The 19,101-nt window shown below is 41.0% G+C and overlaps 2 protein-coding genes across 11 annotated transcripts; both read left to right on the forward strand.

Annotated features, from left to right (window-relative positions):
- The first annotated feature begins 239 nt into the window (after window positions 1-239).
- On the forward strand, window positions 240-6,429 carry LOC119266940 (putative disease resistance protein RGA4). 10 transcript variants are annotated; one of them, XR_005132227.1, is made up of 7 exons: window positions 240-592; window positions 1,073-1,148; window positions 1,245-1,361; window positions 1,448-1,643; window positions 2,055-5,173; window positions 5,562-5,624; window positions 5,937-6,429. XR_005132227.1 is itself a non-coding variant. In XM_037548227.1 (4 exons), exon 3 carries the CDS (start codon window positions 2,104-2,106, stop codon window positions 5,152-5,154), a length of 3,051 nt encoding a protein of 1,016 aa, XP_037404124.1. In that variant the 5' UTR covers window positions 658-1,361; window positions 1,448-1,643; window positions 2,055-2,103; the 3' UTR covers window positions 5,155-5,173; window positions 5,937-6,429. The 10 variants fall into 10 exon arrangements, 1 of the variants encoding a protein (XP_037404124.1); XR_005132228.1 differs by having other exon boundaries at window positions 1,316-1,361; XR_005132229.1 differs by having other exon boundaries at window positions 1,076-1,148.
- Window positions 6,430-9,421: 2,992 nt separating this feature from the next.
- On the forward strand, window positions 9,422-17,578 carry LOC119266941 (probable chromatin-remodeling complex ATPase chain). The gene is made up of 26 exons (XM_037548228.1): window positions 9,422-9,773; window positions 10,238-10,369; window positions 10,495-10,598; window positions 11,334-11,449; window positions 12,382-12,479; window positions 12,611-12,790; window positions 12,872-13,093; window positions 13,226-13,360; window positions 13,442-13,724; window positions 13,814-13,887; window positions 14,036-14,256; window positions 14,336-14,423; window positions 14,500-14,593; window positions 14,688-14,876; window positions 14,965-14,996; window positions 15,086-15,165; window positions 15,239-15,328; window positions 15,433-15,502; window positions 15,644-15,686; window positions 15,776-15,834; window positions 15,919-16,084; window positions 16,253-16,431; window positions 16,507-16,722; window positions 16,810-16,947; window positions 17,039-17,152; window positions 17,258-17,578. Exons 1-26 carry the CDS (start codon window positions 9,519-9,521, stop codon window positions 17,276-17,278), a joined length of 3,399 nt encoding a protein of 1,132 aa, XP_037404125.1. The 5' UTR covers window positions 9,422-9,518; the 3' UTR covers window positions 17,279-17,578.
- The last annotated feature ends 1,523 nt before the right edge of the window (window positions 17,579-19,101 follow it).

Consider the following 19,101-nt stretch of genomic DNA (forward strand, 5'->3'; position numbering starts at 1 on the left):
AATTTCCCCTTTTAACACTTTTTTTTAAACATGATGAACATTTTTGAAAATTTTGATGAATATTTTTAAAAATATGAGATGATTTTTTTATAAACAGAATGGAGAATTTTTAAATGCATACTATTGAATAATTTTTAAATACGTGATGATTTTATTTTTGCGCATGAACCTTTTTTAGAACACGCTCGACATTTTTAGAGCTCACAAGAAGCGAGTTATAGAGGCACCCTTTTCGGGACGCTGGCCTGTGCAGCGCAGCTCGGGCCAGGGAAAAGGAGCCCAGGACCAAGAAGGCGACGGGGTAAGGACAGCTGGACGTCGGCGAGGTCGCCCCGCTGGGATCCGGCGAGGGGAGATGGAGGCGACGGGATGGCGGCCGGGAGTCGGCGTGCTTGCGCTCGAGACTCGAGAGGAGTGGCCGTGGCGGGGTCGCGGCTCGGCTCGGCGGAGTGGCGGCCGAGAGGAGGGAGAGGAGGCGGGGTGGCGGCTGGGCTCCGACTGCCCGCATGCCGACGCCGTCGCCGTCGCTGGAGAGAAGCAGAGGGCCAGGATGAGGGTGAGATCAGGAACAGGAGAGGGCGCAGCCAGCCAGGTAACCTCAGCTACACAATTTTTTGTTGAATACTAATAATGCATCGGGAGGATTTCTCTGCGCAAGAAAGATTGCACTATCTGTCTAGATGATGAGGTGGGCACATTAGGTACAACAATTTGTATACTCAAATTAGGACTGGCATAAGTCAATAGGATCCCCTTTATCAAAAAAAAAGTATGATTGTCTTGGCCTAATCTATGCATCATTGGGCAGTTGGCAGTGACGAATGCTTACAACTAAATTACTACACAGCAATGAATTAATACTAAGCAGCTCGCCAGTCTCTTTCACAAGACTAAGCAGCTCGCCAGTCTCTTTCACCATCGCAGCTCGCCGCCTTTGTTGAATAGGCTGTTTGTTTTACCCTGCATTTTTTCTATACTAGAGAAGCAGAGGAGGGGGACTAGTTTCTACCACCTAGTGTTGTCTCTCTGGGTATCCATCCAGTGCTTTATGTGCTCTCTTGCTTGTATCCAGTAGGCAGGTAAGGCATCAGGAATTCAAGAAGAGAATTTGAAGATATTGTTCGCCCTATTCTCTCCCGTTGATCGCGGTATGCATCTACTCAACTCTGAGGAAATTTTGTCTCGGCACGCGTGTTCGTTCCTTTGCTCTTGGTCCACTGATCACTAACTGAAGCTAGATTGAGATGGTCCGGTGGAGATAGGAAACAGTTTGTGGATCTGTGCTAACACGCACCGTGCCTCTCTCCTCTTGCAGCACGCTCATCAGTGCCTTATCAGTTTAGTTACTGACCCGTATTCAGGTATATATTCCATCTCAATGGTCTGCACCTTGATCCATAATCGCGGCACTGCTTTTGTTCACTACTTTTTAGATGATCTACTGCAGGTGATGGCAGCATGGTTTTATTCTTGGTGATTTGATTGATTTTCTTCTCTTCTCTATTTTTATCCTGGCTTGCGCTCAACCTTGTGAGGTCTTGAAAGCAGTGATGGGTTGATCGAAGCAAACCGTGTCTTCAAGGTCATCAATATTGATCCCTACTGTCGATGGTTTTTTCCCTGTTGGAAGACTGCTTTCTAAGGTAAAGACTAATCTATCTGTTTAATAGATTAAGATGTAACACTTAAAGCAACGTTTTCTCTGGTTCAGTATGTACACTGTTTTGAAGCTGCCATGGGATGGCCCTTCAGCTGAGAAAACATATACCAATAAATCATTTTAACTTACAAAAATAAAGCACATGTAAATTTGTAGAACACAAAAAATGAGAATATATAATGCCAACTCAGGATTTTAGACCACAATATGTGGCACTACTCAGGGTGCTGAATATGTTGTACGTTTCAGAGCTTCATTATGCTAAATTTATTGAAAATGTAAATAGCAACTCAATAGTGATATTTTTCACGCCTTCTAAGACTTGTCTCGGTTCTGAAAGCATGTTTACCTTGTGAATTCGTTTTCACCCTTTAGTTTTGCCATCCCCCAACAGGTCAACCTGATGTTTTTGGTGGGCCTCCTGAGCTGAGTTTCTCAGAGCAATGGCAACCATACTAGAATCTTTGCTTGGGTCATGTGCCAATAAGTTGCAAAATATTATTAGTGATGAGGCCATACTAATCCTAGGGGTGGAAGAAGAGCTTGCAGAAGTGTTGAGACGGGTAGAACTAATACGTTGTTGTATATATGATGCTGAGAAAAGGAGGACAAAAGAGCTTGCAGTGAACAATTGGCTTGGTCAACTGAGAGATATTATATATGATGTTGATGAAATTTTGGACATGGCTAGATGCAAAGGAAGCAAACTACTGCCTGACCATCCATTATCATCAAGCAAATCAGCTTCCTATAAAGGACTTTCAGTTTCCTCTTGCTTTTGTAACATCGGGTCACGCCACGATATTGCTGTTCGGATTAGAAGTCTGAACAAAAGGATAGAGAACATTTCGAAAGATACAACATTTTTAACATTCAGCAGTAGTTCACAACCTACTGGAAATGGTCCAACAACCAAATTGATAAGAAGTTCCAACCTTGTTGAGCCCAACCTTGTGGGTAAGGAGATCATATATTCAAGCAAGAAGTTGGTAGACTTAGCACTTGCTCACAAGGCAAATAAGTCTTATAAGCTTGCTATTGTTGGAACAGGAGGAGTTGGTAAGACAACACTAGCTCAGAAAATATTCAATGACCAAAAAATAAAAGGAAGCTTCAAGCTACAGGCATGGATTTGTGTTTCGCGGGACTACAATGAAATAACTGTTCTAAAAGAGGTTCTTCGAAATATTGGTGTGTATCATGAGCAAGGCGAAACCATAGCAGAACTGCAGAGAAAGCTTGCAGAAACAGTTGAAGGGAAGAGTTTCTTTCTGGTTTTAGATGACGTGTGGCATCCCAATGTCTGGACGGATTTATTAAGAACCCCATTCCATACAACAAATTCTGGAGTAATATTGGTAACCACGCGAGATGATCAAATTGCAATGAGAATAGGCATACAACATACCCATCAAGTTGATCTCATGTCAGCAGAGGTGGGATGGGAGCTACTTTGGAAGAGCATGAACATTGCCGAAGAGAAAGAAGTGCATAATTTGAGAAACACAGGCAAGGAGATTGTTGATAAATGTGGTCGCCTCCCTCTTGCAATTAAGGTTACTGCTAGTGCTTTGGCAAGCAAAGATCTAACCGAGAATGAGTGGAGAAAGTTTTTAGGCAAATACTCTGGCTCCCAGGGGATGCTCTCTGATGAAATAGAAGGCACTCTATACCTAAGCTATGATGAGTTACCGCATCGTCTGAAACAGTGTTTCCTTTACTGTGCTTTGTATACTGAAGATTCTATCATTTACCGTGGTGTAGTTACAAAGTTATGGATTGCTGAAGGCTTCATTGAGGAGCAACAAGGCCAGCTACTAGAACACACAGCAGAAGAGTACTACTATGAGCTAATCCATCGGAATCTCCTCCAACCAGATGGCACAATTTTTAACCAGGCTCAATGCAGAATGCATGACCTCTTAAGACAGCTTGCTTGCAAATTATCACGGGACGAATGCTTTATTGGAGACGCTGAAACATTGAGGGGTGAGAATATGTCAAAATTGCGACGCCTTTCTGTTGTCAATAAGAAGGATAAATTAGTGTTAACTAGCATGGATAACATGGTAGTTAATGTGAGGACATTCCTTGCTTTTTATGGTCCATGGAAAATTGAGGATACATTCTTCAAGAGATTTCTACTTCTTCGTGTTCTGGCCCTGAATTACTCAATTGTGCAAAACATTCCAGATTATATAGGAAAATTGATCCATCTACGCCTACTTGATCTTGGTCATACGGGCATATCTCATCTTCCAGAATCCATTGGATCCCTAAAGAACCTTCAAGTATTGAGCTTGATAAATTGTTATGCTCTGCAGAGTCTTCCGTCGGCGATGACCCAATTGTGCAATCTACGATGTCTTCGTCTTACTGGTACAAAAGTAAATCAGGTTCCAAAAGGGATAGGAGAATTAAATTTGCTCACTGAATTACGCGGATTTCTTGTCGGCGACATAAGTGATAATGCTGATGTACAAGATGGGTGGAAGTTGGAAGAGTTGTCTTCTTTGCCGCAAATGATGTATCTTAATCTTGTTAAATTGGAAAGAACGGCTCATTTTCATACAAATGTAGTGCTGGAGGACAAAAAACATCTAAAAGAATTGGTGCTAGAGTGGACCACACATGGAGAGGGACCATATTCAGAAGATGTTTGCAATGCTGAGAAGGTCTTTGAGCTGCTAGTACCTCCATGCAACTTGGAAACCCTCTATATCTTTGGATTCTTTGGTCAGAGGTATCCCACGTGGTTTGGTACCACCTGTTTGTCTTCAGTAACACACTTGTTCCTAAAAAATCTACAATCATGCGTGGATCTTCCACCGGTCGGACAGCTACCAAACTTGAAGTTTCTGAGAATTGATGGAGCACATGTAGTTACCAAGGTTGGACCTGAATTTGTTGGCTACAGGGTGGGTGAACCCATAAGCAATGAGTTCATTGCTTTCCCTAAACTTGAATGGTTCTTCGTCAAGGATATGCCCAACTGGGAGGAGTGGTCTTTTTTTAAGGAAGTGGAAAATGTTGTTGATGAAGGAGGAGACGATGGTGGTGATGAGATTCGTAACAGTGATGCCCAATCTATACGATTGCAACTGCTGCCTCGTTTGGTGAAGTTGAAAGTCGAAGGTTGCCCAAAGCTGAGTGCTCTCCCGCGACAGCTTGGCGAGGACACCGCCAGCTTAAAGGAGCTCTTGTTAATTGGAGCGAACAGCTTGAAGGCCGTGGATGACCTCCCAGTGCTTGAGCTCCTTGTGATTGAGGATTGTGAAGGCATGGAGAAGGTCTCCAACCTCCCTGAAGTGTCAAAACTACAAGTACGTGGTTGTCCAAACTTAAGCCATGTAGAGGGGTTGGGCAATTTGCAGCAGCTGGGGTTGGGCGAGGATATGCAGGAGATATCTTCCCGTTGGGTGCCTGGGCTTCAGAACCAGCGCCAGCGACTTCATGGCGAAGACCTGGATGTCTACACACTATCTACCGGTTAGATGGCAAGGAAAGCACAAGGTATGAACACTGCATATATACTGGTTGCACATTTTGTTTTGTGTCTTTGATTGTGTGAACCACAATTAATTTGTATTCTTAGTTTCTTGCAACACAATTTTCTGCCTCATCATATTGGATAGCTGCATAAATAGTACATATTGGGCCATTATGCTTGTGCAACAGAATTGCTTGGATCTATTGTGATTGTAGATGTCCACATGGATGTACCCCCTACACTCATGCTGGACTGCCACACGTTTGTCATCATATTGTCCTTGCTTTTGATTAACCCAGGAATACATTTCTTGTAATGGATGCCTTGTTTTTATTTGCTTGTTGTAACTACTTCTGAATATTGTTTGTTCCCTAATTCAAACAATATGCTGAGCAAAACTGTGTCAGCCAGGACCGGTGCCACAGCTCGCTTCGACAGGCAAAACGCACGTGACACATACTAAGCCTGTCAATGGTAAGGATGTGCAAATACCTTGATCTGTAGCAAGCTGGGCAGGCTGCACTATATCGAATTTCCTCTTGTGTTTTCTTCCTGAACTTGAGCCGGAGACCTTTGCTGTACTTAAAATGTGTGTCATGACGTTCTTTGGATGAAACCAACCTATTTCATTTTATTTCTTTCTGAACTTGGTGCCAGAGGCCTTTGTTGTACTGAACCTGTCTTTGAATGCTTGAATTTCTTGAAATAGAAGTATAGAACTGGCGTTTCGTTTCGTTCGTTTCTGAACTTGGGTCGGATTGTAAATTATACCCTGGTTTGTTGCAGGAAGTGGTTGGTGGATGGGCCATGCTGCTAAGCTGACAGAGCTGCAGACTGAACACGGCACGACGTGTGCATGAATTTCGGGAGGTCAATGATGGGAACCTCAGCGGAGAGCAGAAATGCAGAAGATGACTAAGGCAGAGGCGCGCAGCCGCACTTTGAAGTAGCTGTCTGTGGAAAAAGCATCAAGTATGAAGGGCAAGCTCTGTTCTCTGCAACCGGAATATTAGATTATTTAGACTGCTGGCTGTGATTAAACTGAAGCGAGGTGTGTCTTTTGTGTAGTACTAACTTTGTATTAAATCAGCCACACTTATCTGGGGACAGAGGGAATATTTGTTTACGCATGGATGGTCCCACATGGATGATCCATCTTGTGCTTAGGACAAAGGTTAATCAACGGCTGCACTAAAAGACAAACCGCAATCACCATAAGTTTGTAGTGTTCTTCTTTTTTCACTGCACGCAATTAAGTTTGTGATCTACTGTTTGAGCATTTTTCATTGGTCACTGGTCATCAGCAAGTTAAATATGACAGTTGGACTGAGCATATTTATTATTCTTGTTCATTTTTGAATGTTCAAATGTATTACTCCCTCCGTTCACTTTTGTAAGTCGTTTCAGACAGGTGAAATTGTGCTGTTTTGCACACTATCTGAAACATCTACAAAGCCTAGAGAGAGTATTAAGCCTGTTTTTTCAAATAACAATATACTCCAATTTAAGTATTCAGCTTTTTCTGTTTCTATAAAACGAAAAACTAGAGCTCGGGTACGGGCCCAAGAATTAGCCCGAGGCTCATGTCGTCGGCCTGGACTACCCATGCCAAGGTTTATACCGGCCCCTCCAAGCCGGTAGGAAGTCTCACTATGGTCATTGGCGCTGCTAGCCACCCTGCCCGCGTCCCATTCATGATGAGGAGGGCGCGTCCTACTTGAGGCGATTTGAGCATGTTTTCTCCGGGTTTTTATTTCCTTTTTCTCATTTATTTCTTCATCTCTTTTTTCATTCTTTTTTGCATTTGTTTCTTCAGTTTTATTGTTCATTTTCTTTTTTTGCTTCTTCTTTGGTTTTCTTTATTCTTTTGGTTTTCTATATGTCAACAATATTTTTCTAATACATGTCTAACATTTTTCCAATACATATTCAATACTTTTTTAATACATGGTCAACATTTTTCTATACATATTTTAAACATTTTTCAAATGCTTGATTAACATTTTTCAAAAACAAGATTACAATCTTTTAATACATGGTCAAAATTTTTCCTATACACACTATTACATTTTTTCAAATGCTTCATTAACATTTTTCAAATACAAGATTAACATTTTTCTAATAAATGGTCAACATTTTTTATATGCATATTAAACATTTTTCAAATACTTGATTAACATTTTTATACATAATCTCACATTTTTTTAATGGATGATCAACATTTTTCTAAAAACATTTAACATTTTTCAAATGCTTGCTTAACATTTTTCAAACACTTGTGAAATATTTTTTCAAATGCTTGATTAACATTTTTATATACATGATAAAAAATGCCATCATTTTTCGTCAACATTTTTTCTATACACATCTAGGATTTTTTAAATGCTTGCTTAACATTTTTCAAATACTTTTCCATTTTTTTTCAAATGCTTGATTAACATTTCTATATACATGATCAAAATTTTTCATTATTTTTTAATACATGGTCACCATTTTTCCTATACACATTTAACATTCTCCAAATGCGTGATTAACATTTGTTCAAAAAAGTTCAAATGCTTTATTAACATTTTTTAAATACACGATCAAATTGTTTCATACACATTTTTATATACATTTTTCGTATACGTGATTATCATTTTCTCTATACACATTAAATATTTTTTGAATGCTTGTCAACAGTTTGCAAATGTTTTTATGTAGAGTAATTTTTTAAATATATTTATTTAGAATATTACGAAGTGTAAACAAAGGTAAAAAAAGCAGAACACGAAACAGAAAAAAAAAACAAAAATGAGGCTACTTTTTCCGTGCAGCTGGGTGGGCCCAATTGGCGCCACCCTTCGGTGAGGGTTCCCACCGTCTCGCTTATTGCAATACATAGGGGTGCCCCTCCAAGCTCAATCTAATTTTCTTCAGAGTCGATCCCTGTTCTCACACACAGATGCCCTCTTTTCGCGCCCAGCACCTTCCACATCGACGACACCCCTGGAGCCATTGCCTCACCTTTCCACCATAGTAGATAACATGGATTTCATGCACCAGATGAATAGGTAATCAAGGGGAAAATAGGAAACAAATTAATTTTTTTTGTGTGATAAACAATGTTGAGTGTTTCACATCGGTATTGAGTTTGTTTATATGATAAACACATTCGTAAAGCTCATGGTGAAAAAACGATGCTTCAAGAAAGCTGTTTTTGAAAGCATTTTGCAGCGGTAATTTTGCCTTTTTTCTCCGATAATCAGGATTGTCTTTCTATCATGAAAAATTGCACATGAGCGAAAAACTAAGCAATGTTTGTTGCAAGAAAGAAAAAAGCCAAAACCGTGCGGAAGAGCTCATTTGGGTTAAGCCGTCAGCTGCCTCCACCGGTCGTGCAGCCCGAGCAGCTCGACGACATGAGGAGGAGGCGGCGGCCATGGCTGAGGCCAGCATCGGTGCCCTCGCCCGAGCCCATGCAATAGTCCGACGACCGAGACCGCTATCAAGGCTCAGGCATAGTGTGTGCGGCCGCCGCACAGGGCCCCATTTGCGAGGGGAGTTGGTATAGTGCCATGCTGCGACCGTTAAGGGAGCGATTTGCTCATGTGCGCGGGCGTTGGGAGGCTAGCCCAATACTTTGGATCAAGCACTTGTACAGAAAGCGTAGGTTTGATTTGTGGGGTTTTGTTTTCTATTAATTCTTTCCACAACATCAAAAAACTAAACATGTTTAGAATATTTTATGAATTTTACAAAATATAAAAGATTCATGAATCTGAAAAAATGATCACACTTTAAAAAAATGTTCATGAATTTGAATAAGTTGACAAATTCAAAAAATGTACACATATTTGAAAAACTGTTTTCACAGATTGAGAGAAAACGTTCGCGATTCCAAAAATTGTTTGTGGATTCAAAAGTGTTCATGATTTTGTTTACAGATTTTAAAAATGTTCATGGATTTGGAAAATGTTCACAAATTCTAAAAATGTTCACAAAATTGAAAAGGCCTGTGTAAATCATTTCCCCCTAAAATACGCACCGCATTTTTAGTCACTTCGGCATCGCAAGTAGGGCGTTCACCGACAATTCTCCCCCAACAAATGTTCGCCAGATAAACACGTAAAAAAGCTGTCTTTACCGAGCCCAGCCATCTCTACTCGGCCGGGCGGGCCCAAACCCAAACCCAAAAGAAAGAGGCGGGAAGCCTCAAACGCGTCCCGCCTATTCGGCGGGAACGGGCTTCCATTTCCAGGCGCCACATAAATAAAAGCGAACACCACTCCTCTGCTCCCACCCTTTCTCCCCCCAAATCGCCCGGCACCTCGAATCCCCATCGCCCCCAGCCCAGAAACCCTAACCCCAGCCCCCGCCCCAGCCCCGATGGCGAGGCCGGCGAGGCGCCGCGCCGTGGAGGAGGAGGAGGAGGAGTCCTCCTCCTCCGGCGAGGAGCAGCAGGACCAGTCCGACGCCGGCGGCTCCGGATCCGGCGAGGAGGCGGGAGGGGGCGACGCGGAGGAGGAGGTCGACGAGGAGGAGATCGAGGCCGTCACCACCGGCGCGGGCGCCGACGAGGAGGAGGAGGACGGCGGGGAGGAGGATGGGGAGGAGGAGCCGGAGTCCGACGACGCCGACGAGGTGAGCGTGGGGGCTAGATTTAGAGGGTTTTGGTGCTCGATTTAGAGGGTTTGGGTCCATTGATAACTAGCTTGGTTCATAGTTATCTGCATCCCGTCCCGGCTGCAACAATAATCTGCAAGCATTTCCGCATATTAGTACAAATAAAAATAAAAATAAAAATAAAATAAAACCATAATTTTAACAATATATAGCAGCAGCAGTAGTAATAATGATTTCGAGACATTACCAGGTTTGAATATACCTTAGATCTGGACTGAAATGAAGCTACTGTTTTGAAAAAAGCGGCCCTTTCCATGCCTTACAATGCAATGCAGTAGTTGTCTGGATGCTTGCAGTCTTTGTATTCTTGTGCAAAGCAAGAAGCATGGCAGAGGTGGCTGCAATGGTGCTTGAGCTTAATCAGTTCACGTGCTTTGGTAAAATCCGCATTATTTGCGCCTGCCTAACTGTTTCCGTTGCAGGCCGAAGACCCTGCTGGAATTCCAGAGGTAGGGAAGCAAGAACGAGCCAGGCTCAAACAACTTCAGAAACTGAAGAAGCAGAAGATCCGAGAGATATTACAGACCCAGAATGCTGCAATTGATGCTGACATGGTGTGTTTCTCCTTTTGTGACACCCCCTGAATATAAATGCCCTTCTGCAATTGATTTGCATCATGTGCGCATTTGATACGCATTCTTTGGTGTGTACTGCATTCTCATCATTGGTTTGATCACAGAACAAGAAAGGGAAAGGGCGATTGAAGTACCTACTGCAGCAGACAGAAATATTTGCCCACTTTGCAGAAGGAAGCCAGACTAAAGAGAAGAAGCCACGTGGAAGGTGATTCTTGGTTATGTTCTTTTTTAAAAGCCTTGGTTATGTTAGTGCCACTATGTAGTACTTTACTATGAACACCCATCTTGGATGACCAATAGAAATTGCAGCCACATGTGCACCGATCTAATTTGAAACATCAATGAAAATTGAAAAAAATTGCTCTCATAGCACTACTTCTATTTGCACTCCCCAAACATATGGTTCTGTCCATCCTCATTTCCTGTCTTCCCTAATAACTATCATTAAGTCATAGGGTTGCTAACAGCAGCTTGTGGTCCCTCTGCCCATTGAGCTCCACCACTGCAGCAGCAGCAGCATGTAGCTCTACTGCACTGGTGTTGTTGCAACAGCAGCGTGTCACTGTACAGTGACTGCAGTGCAGATGCACATGTGGTACAGGGTCAAAGTCCATCTTCAATCATATTGCAGAACGATAAGGCGACCTAAAATCTTGTCTCCTTTTCTGGTTAATAGTATGGAATTTCCAGGAGTGCACTTCTTGTGAGGAAATCCATTTACTTTTTATTTGTATTTCTAGCTGTGCGATTATTTTGGATTCTAAGTACGCCTGTTAATTGTGGCAGTTTATTTTATGTTATAGTAAATTAGCAATAGCTTTTAGCTTAATGTTGTGGGCGCTCCTGTTATTCTGTATTCTGGTCTGCGAGTGTAGCCCATTTACTTCTAGATTCCTGTGTCCCTTTGTTCTATTTGTTGCTAATGTGGGTCACACTGTAGGGGACGCCCTGCGTCAAAGAGGAGGGCAGTAGAGGAGGACGATGAAGAGTACCTCCAAGAGGAGGAAGATGCACTTGCTAGTTCAGTCGGAACACACTTGCTTGTGCAGCCATCATGTGAGCCTTTCCTTGTTGACCATTGATAGCTGATTTATATTACACTTCACTTCACCTTAATAACCAACTTAAGCCGACATATGCTACTCTTTTCTTGCTAGCTACATGGATTTCTTTCCATAAGATCAAAATGACAATGAAATATGACATACATTCAAAAAACACATAACTGAACAGTTTATTATGGCAATGAACCAACTTTGTTCTGTAGTTGATTATCAGCAACATTGTTTTCCAAACCAAGCAAACATATATTTGATTGCTAAATAAATTATAAATCAGTAGTGCATCTATTTGAGTGGAACTCCTTGTACTTAGACTAAACATCACGAAGTTACACTTTTAAGAGACCTTCATGTACCATGCCAACTAGAACTTTAAAGTTTTGGTTCATGTGGTGAAGTTAGGGGATAGAAGACCCCCCTTCAGTTCCCCTTGGGGCTGTGCATCCATATAAGAACATGTTTTTTTGACTTGTAGCAATCTCTGTATTCACTTTAACAGGCACAAATGAGCATGTGTTACAAGTGGCTGGGTTGGTTAGCAACTTAGCCTGTTGATTCGAACATGATTTTGTTTAAAATATTGTGAGTGAATGTAGGCTAAAGACTTCCGTTTTGTAAAAAGAACATATTTTTTTTGTGATAGGTTGACCAAATTATCTGTAGTTCTAGACTTCTAGTTACATGAAACTTAATCATTATTGTATTTTGATTTCTAACTAAATGTGAACTATTTATAATGGATGGATCTTTTGTTTTATTTCCACCAATTATTTCATATCGTCAAAAACATGCGGACCCTACCTGACCCTGTTCTTGTTAAAATCAGCTAATGGCACCAAAGTCCTTTCTAATAGGATGACATCTTCAATTTTGTCTAGCATATGTTAACTACCAAATGGTTGCGCACTTATTATGTTTGCTTTGCAGGCATAAATGGACAAATGCGAGATTACCAACTAGCTGGGCTTAATTGGCTCATACGGCTGTATGAAAACGGCATTAATGGAATATTGGCTGATGAGATGGTATGTTTGATGTGTTAACCACACAATAGGCTAGTCGCTAAAACCTTTTCAGTATTTTATTCATTCAGTATGGTGGTAATGTTCAATGCAAGTTACTAACCTTATCCTTGTCTTGCCATTTATTTACTCAGGGTCTTGGGAAAACTCTTCAAACTATTTCACTGATGGGCTATCTGCATGAATTCAGAGGAATAACTGGTCCTCACATGGTTGTTGCGCCAAAGTCTACTCTTGGTAACTGGATGAACGAAATTGCTCGTTTTTGTCCCATTTTGCGTGCTGTGAAATTCTTGGGAAATCCAGAAGAGAGGGTTGGTCTTACATCCCTGCTTTTCAACTATAATTGTTACTTCAGCTGGCATGTTAACTATACTTTATTACTGTTTGATCAGAATCATATAAGGGAGAAATTGCTACAGCCAGGAAAATTCGATGTGTGTGTGACCAGTTTTGAAATGGCAATCAAAGAAAAAAATTCATTGAAGCGTTTCAGCTGGCGCTACATTATTATTGATGAAGCTCATCGGATAAAAAATGAGAACTCTCTTCTGTCTAAGACGATGAGGCTTTTTAGCACTAACTATCGTCTACTCATCACAGGCACTCCACTCCAGGTAGGTTGCCTTTGGCAGTGCTATTTCTTCTTATTATATATGTACAGCATGCATTGCAACCACTGAATATATTGTTTTATATTCGTCAATCTTATTTTCAGTTTCATCACTTACCGATGTAATGTATTGCAGAACAATCTCCATGAGCTTTGGTCTCTACTCAATTTCTTGCTGCCTGAGATATTTAGTTCTGCAGACACCTTTGATGAGTGGTTCCAAATTACTGGTGAAAATGATCAACAGGAGGTTGTTCAGCAGCTTCATAAGGTAGGGATGTAACACTCATGCTCAATGAGTGCCAGTATGTTTGAATTAGCATTATAATTCATGTTTGTAATTTTTTTGAAGGTTCTTCGCCCATTTCTTCTCCGGAGGCTTAAATCTGATGTTGAAAAGGGTTTACCTCCAAAGAAAGAAATTATCCTTAAAGTTGGGATGTCTCAGATGCAAAAGCATTACTATCGAGGTCTGCTTCAGAAAGATTTGGAGGTTATTAATGCTGGTGGTGAACGTAAAAGATTGCTTAACATAGCCATGCAGTTACGGAAGTGCTGCAACCATCCATATTTATTCCAAGGGGCAGAACCGGGCCCACCTTACACAACTGGTGACCATCTTATTGAGACTGCAGGTATGTTTTTCATGCTGACCATTTTGTTGTTGCAATTCTATAATCCTGCTTTGGTTGCTTAATAACAACTCTTGTGATATATACTGTAGGGAAAATGGTGCTCTTAGATAAATTGCTGCCCAAATTAAAGGACCGTGACTCCAGAGTGCTTATTTTCTCACAGGTGATCATTTATCATTTACCATACAGATTTAAATATCGCATATTAGGAAATCATGGTCACACGTGAGTTACTAAACACATGCACCTTGTTACAGTTCATTGATTCCCCCCAAAGTACCTTGCTTTGTTTGACATATCACTATCTGCAGATGACCAGGCTTTTGGATATCTTGGAAGATTATCTTATATACAGAGGGTATCAGTTTTGCCGAATAGATGGAAGTACAGGTGGACAAGATCGTGATGCATCCATTGATGCATTTAACAAACCAGGAAGTGAGAAGTTTGTTTTCTTGCTTTCAACCAGGGCTGGTGGACTTGGTATCAACCTTGCCACTGCTGATGTTGTGATTCTTTATGATAGTGATTGGTAAGCTGGTTTTTTAGACTGCAAACTATACATCTATAAGTTGAATCTGATGTTTTTTATGGTTCTAATGTATCTGCAGGAATCCACAAGCTGATCTTCAAGCTCAAGACCGTGCGCATAGGATAGGTCAAAAGAAAGAAGTTCAAGTTTTCCGATTTTGCACCGAGGTTTGTTAAGTTATGTTGAGAATATCAAAATATTGCTTTTGGCAGGTATGTGTCTAACAATGAAACTAAATTGCAGTATACCATTGAGGAAAAAGTGATTGAGAGAGCATACAAGAAGCTCGCATTGGATGCTTTGGTTATTCAACAAGGACGATTGTCAGGGCAGAAAAGTGAGTTTTTGCTGCCTGTTATTGCTATCTTTTGGAAGATGTTGTTGTTGTAAGTAGGATATGTAATAGTTTGACCTTATTGTTTTCTATGCAGCTGTCAATAAGGATGACTTATTGCAAATGGTTAGATATGGTGCGGAAATGGTGTTCAGTTCCAAGGATAGCACAATAACAGATGAGGATGTTGACAGAATTATAGCTAAAGGAGAAGAGACAAAAGCAGCGCTGGATGCAAAGATGAAAAAATTCACAGAGGATGCCATTAAGTTTAAAATGGATGACAGTATGCACCTCTCTCTCTCTCTAAATGTAACATGGGTGATAGTATGCACCCCTAACTAATATTTCTCAAATCGTTTTTTTCTCTGCAGCTGCTGAATTGTATGATTTTGATGGTGATAAGGTAATGATCTGCTCACTTGATCATGCACTTGAAATTTAGTTAAATGTCTTGTCAAGCACCAACTGACTCTGCTTTTTGATTGCTTAAAGGAGGAAAACGAGGCTGATTTTAAGAAAATTGTTGCTGAGAATTTGGTGGTCGAGCTACCTAGGAGAGAAAGGATAAGGAAGTATGCCACTCATATTTGGGGTGTTGCATTATGTACTGTTTACTTGTATTTACCTAACTTTGACTTGTTGTAGTTACAATGAGTCTGAATACTTCAAGCAAGCACTTCGCCAAGCAGCACCAGCTAAACCCAAGGAACTACGGATTCCAAAAATGCCAACTTTGTAAGTTCTTTCAGTGTTACTATCTATTTTGATTTTCTTAAAAGAAAAATCAATCCTGCTTGTTGCTTGGTATTGCCTGCTCACTGCTTATGTGTTTATGTTAGGCATGATTTCCAGTTCTTCAACAGTCAAAGACTGAATGAGTTGTATGAAAAGGAAGTCCGACACCTCGTGGTAATTTCTCACCTAGATATATGTTGAGGAACAGCTTAAACGTTTTTTTGCTTCTTTTGTGCTTGCCCCACTACCCAGTCCATTGTTTCCCAGTTGTCATTGGTAATTGTTGCCCAACTTTATAATATCTTTACAATGCAGCAAACCAACCAGAAAAAAGATACCATTGACGGTGAAGATGAAGGTACTGGTACTGCTAACTCTTGCTTCTCTAAGTGCATTACAGCATCTAACTACACCATGCTAATGATATTATTCTTCTGCAACACTCAGATCAGGTGGAGCCTTTTACTGCAGAGGAGCTGGAGGAGAAGCAGCGGTTATTGGAAGCGGTAGGATTATATGCAATATGAAAGAAACATCAATCATCTTTTTAACTCTCCTGACATTCTTGTTTACTATGATACAAAATTTAGGGTTTTGCAACATGGACTAAGAGAGACTTCAACACATTTATTCGTGCATGTGAGAAATATGGTCGTAATGACATAAAGGGTATATCCTCTGAAATGGAAGGGAAAACAGAAGAAGAGGTTCAACGATATGCTGAAGTTTTCAAGGAGAGATACACGGAACTGAGTGGTAAGCAATTGAGTCAGTTCATCAGACATCATGAAATATAGGGTCATTATGTAAATCCTCATCAGGCAACTTGCCTCAACAACAACCGACTGTTTTGCTTGCTTGAGTGGTCAACTGTAAATGAATGTTCACCCTGACTAATCTGTGTGTCTGTCCCTGTCTAATCAGATTATGAGAGAATTATCAAAAACATCGAAAGGGGTGAGGCAAGGATAACTCGCAAGGATGAGATTATGACAGCCATTGGGAAGAAGTTGGACCGCTATAAGAACCCATGGTTAGAGCTGAAAGTTCAGTATGGCACAAACAAAGGGAAGTTCTACAACGAGGAATGTGACCGTTTTATGGTATGCCCTCTCCCTTCTAATGCATACTGCTTCAAGTTTGTGACATGATCATAACAACAACCTGTTATGTTTCAGCTATGCATGGCACACAAGCTTGGTTACGGGAAGTGGGATGAACTTAGATCTGCCTTCCGCAAGTCACCCTTGTTCCGATTCGATTGGTTTGTGAAGGCGAGAAGTGCACAAGAGCTGGCTAGGCGGTGTGACACGCTTGTCCGTCTAGTTGAGAAAGAGAATCAAGAATACGATGAGCGAGAGAGGCAGGCACGGAAAGAGAAGAGGCTTGCTAAGGTAGTTTCTTATTGTTGAACATCCTGGTCTTGATTTTGTTCTTCTTACAGCATCACTAATCTTGGTGATCATTCCTTTGTCATGCAGAAGATGACACCAACGAAGCAAAAGATGACGCCGACAAAGCAGAAGACGACGCCGACAAAGCAGAAGACGACGCCAACAAAGCAAGCTGCATCAAGGGTTTCAGATGGCGAGACGGCCCCAGCGAATCCATCCAAGAAGGTAGCAGTTTCTTATTGTTGGACATCACTGGTCTTGATTTTGTTCTTCTTATGACATTACTAATCTTGGCGATCATTACTTTGTCATGCAGAATAAGACGCCAACAAAGCAGAAGATGACACCTACAAAGCGAGCTGGTGAGACGGCTCCAGCGGCCTCATCCAAGAAGCGACGGCAGTCCCTTATGGACGACTTTCTGGGCTCGGTATGTCCACGCAATCCTTTTTGTCAGCCAGTCAGTCCAGCGCAAGCTGAAGAGATGATTCTGCTGCTGCTTACTGACCTAGCTAAGCTGAAAACAATGTTGCAGGGAAAGAAGGGGAAGGCGTAAGCGTGGGTGATCTGACGGTGCCTTGTTGGGAGATGTTTAGGGCTCGGCTTCTCCCAGCGCTTAAAGCCTCTTATCTCAGTGTAATATATGCTCGACGATATCGTCGGTTAGGTTAATCACTGTCCAAGTAAGTTTAATGCATGTGTTGTGGCGCCACCTGTAGACTGTAGTGAGCGCATCAGGATCGGTTTGAATATTGAATGTTGGCCGGGCCTTTTGGTGTTTGCGCATGAAGATGGTATGCAAACGGCTACAAAACTGGTTTTAGAAAGGAAATGCATTGAATTTCAGTTTGCTCCAGATGAATCATCTCCAGTTCACAGTAGTTTCTAACACAATTGGCAAGCCTTCCATTGCATTTCCATGTTCAGTGCCGGTGAGCTCCAGATGAATCATCTCCAGTTCACAGTAGTTTCTAACACAAGACTTGGCTAAATAGCTCCTTCTAATTGGCATTTTACGTCACAGTTTTGCCCATGCTTAGGTAGGGTGATGCCCTCTCGCCCATGCTTTTCATAATCATCATGGACTCTTTATGCAAGCTTTTTGAAATGACGAGGAGTGTGGGATTTTATATCCTTTCACAAATAAACACTCCAATCCTGCAGCGATCGTTCATATACGTAGATGATGTATCGTCTTTCTAGCAGCCAAACACAATGATGTTGCTACTGCTGAGCTTCTTCTGTAGATTTTTGTTGTTCTTCGGGTTTGAAGTGCAACCGATGTGAAAATGCTCTATTTCCCCAATCTTCTGTGAGGAGGATCTGATTGGGGAATTTGGAAGTTTGCTGAACTGTCAAACTGGCAAAGAGAATTTTCAGTGTGGCCGTGTGCATCTTTTAATGCATAGGCCGGGGTTTCAACTGTCTTGATAAATTTAGAGATAGTTTTGGGCCATGGTGTACTGGTTTTCTGTACCAAAGTAGTCGTTTAATCCTAGTCCAAGTCGTGTTGTTGGCCATTCTGACTTTTCCCTTGATGTCACATGACCCCCTCCATGGGTGTTTAGATTGACAAGATTCAGAGAGCCTTTCTTTGGAACGGTAAGGAAGGGGTTAGTGGTTGTCATTGCTAGCGAGTTGGAAACAAATTTGCTGGTCAAAAGAAAGTGGAGGACGAGGCATTTTAGGGGACTTCCTATTTCGCGCTGTACACAAGTGAAACACACATTCCTGCCCCGCCCCCCCTCGGCACCCTTTTGGGTGGCCCATGTGCTGGGTGGGACGTACCCTGTTTTTCTCACTTCGTTTTTTTGCCTTTTGTTTCTCCTTTTTTGTTTTTGTTTTTTCTTTGAAATAATTAAGGATACCAAACACGTTTTAATTTTTTAAACGCAAATTTCTAGAAAATACTTGATAAATCATAAAATGTTAGTGAATTCAAAAAATGTTTCATGATTTTGAAGAATATTCGGAAATCATAAAATATTTGAGGATTAAAAAGTTAATGATTTTGAAAAAATGTTCACATATTCAAAAATTTCAAGATTTTAAAAATATATTCGTGAAGTAAAAAAATTTATCATTATTTTTTAAAAATGCTCGTTGATTCAATTTTTCACAATTTGTAAAAACATTTACGAATTTGTAAATAAATCTCACGAATTGGAAAAGGTTAGGATTTAACAATGTTCGTGAATTTGTAAAAAATCTTCATGGTATAAAAACAATGTTCATGAATTCCAATAAATATTCATGAGTGAGAAAATGTTCACAATTCCAAAAATTGTTCACGACCTTGAAAGATGTACATGAAATGAAAAGGAAAGGAGAAAAAGAAAGGAAAATAATTAAAACAAGAAAGAAAAAAACAAAGAGAAA

The sequence above is a fragment of the Triticum dicoccoides genome, chromosome 3A (assembly GCF_002162155.2).
Source record: "Triticum dicoccoides isolate Atlit2015 ecotype Zavitan chromosome 3A, WEW_v2.0, whole genome shotgun sequence".
Classification (NCBI taxonomy): Eukaryota; Viridiplantae; Streptophyta; class Magnoliopsida; order Poales; family Poaceae; genus Triticum; species Triticum dicoccoides.

Bases quoted from the DNA above. Each gene is read 5' to 3' on its own strand.
- LOC119266941 (XM_037548228.1), top strand. From the start codon at position 9,519: ATGGCGAGGCCGGCGAGGCGCCGCGCCGTGGAGGAGGAGGAGGAGGAG. The intron at 13,725-13,813 runs GTATGTTTTTCA...TATATACTGTAG, and splicing joins CCATCTTATTGAGACTGCAG to GGAAAATGGTGCTCTTAGAT. The intron at 16,085-16,252 runs GTAAGCAATTGA...CTGTCTAATCAG, and splicing joins GAGATACACGGAACTGAGTG to ATTATGAGAGAATTATCAAA.
- LOC119266940 (XM_037548227.1), top strand. From the start codon at position 2,104: ATGGCAACCATACTAGAATCTTTGCTTGGGTCATGTGCCAATAAGTTG.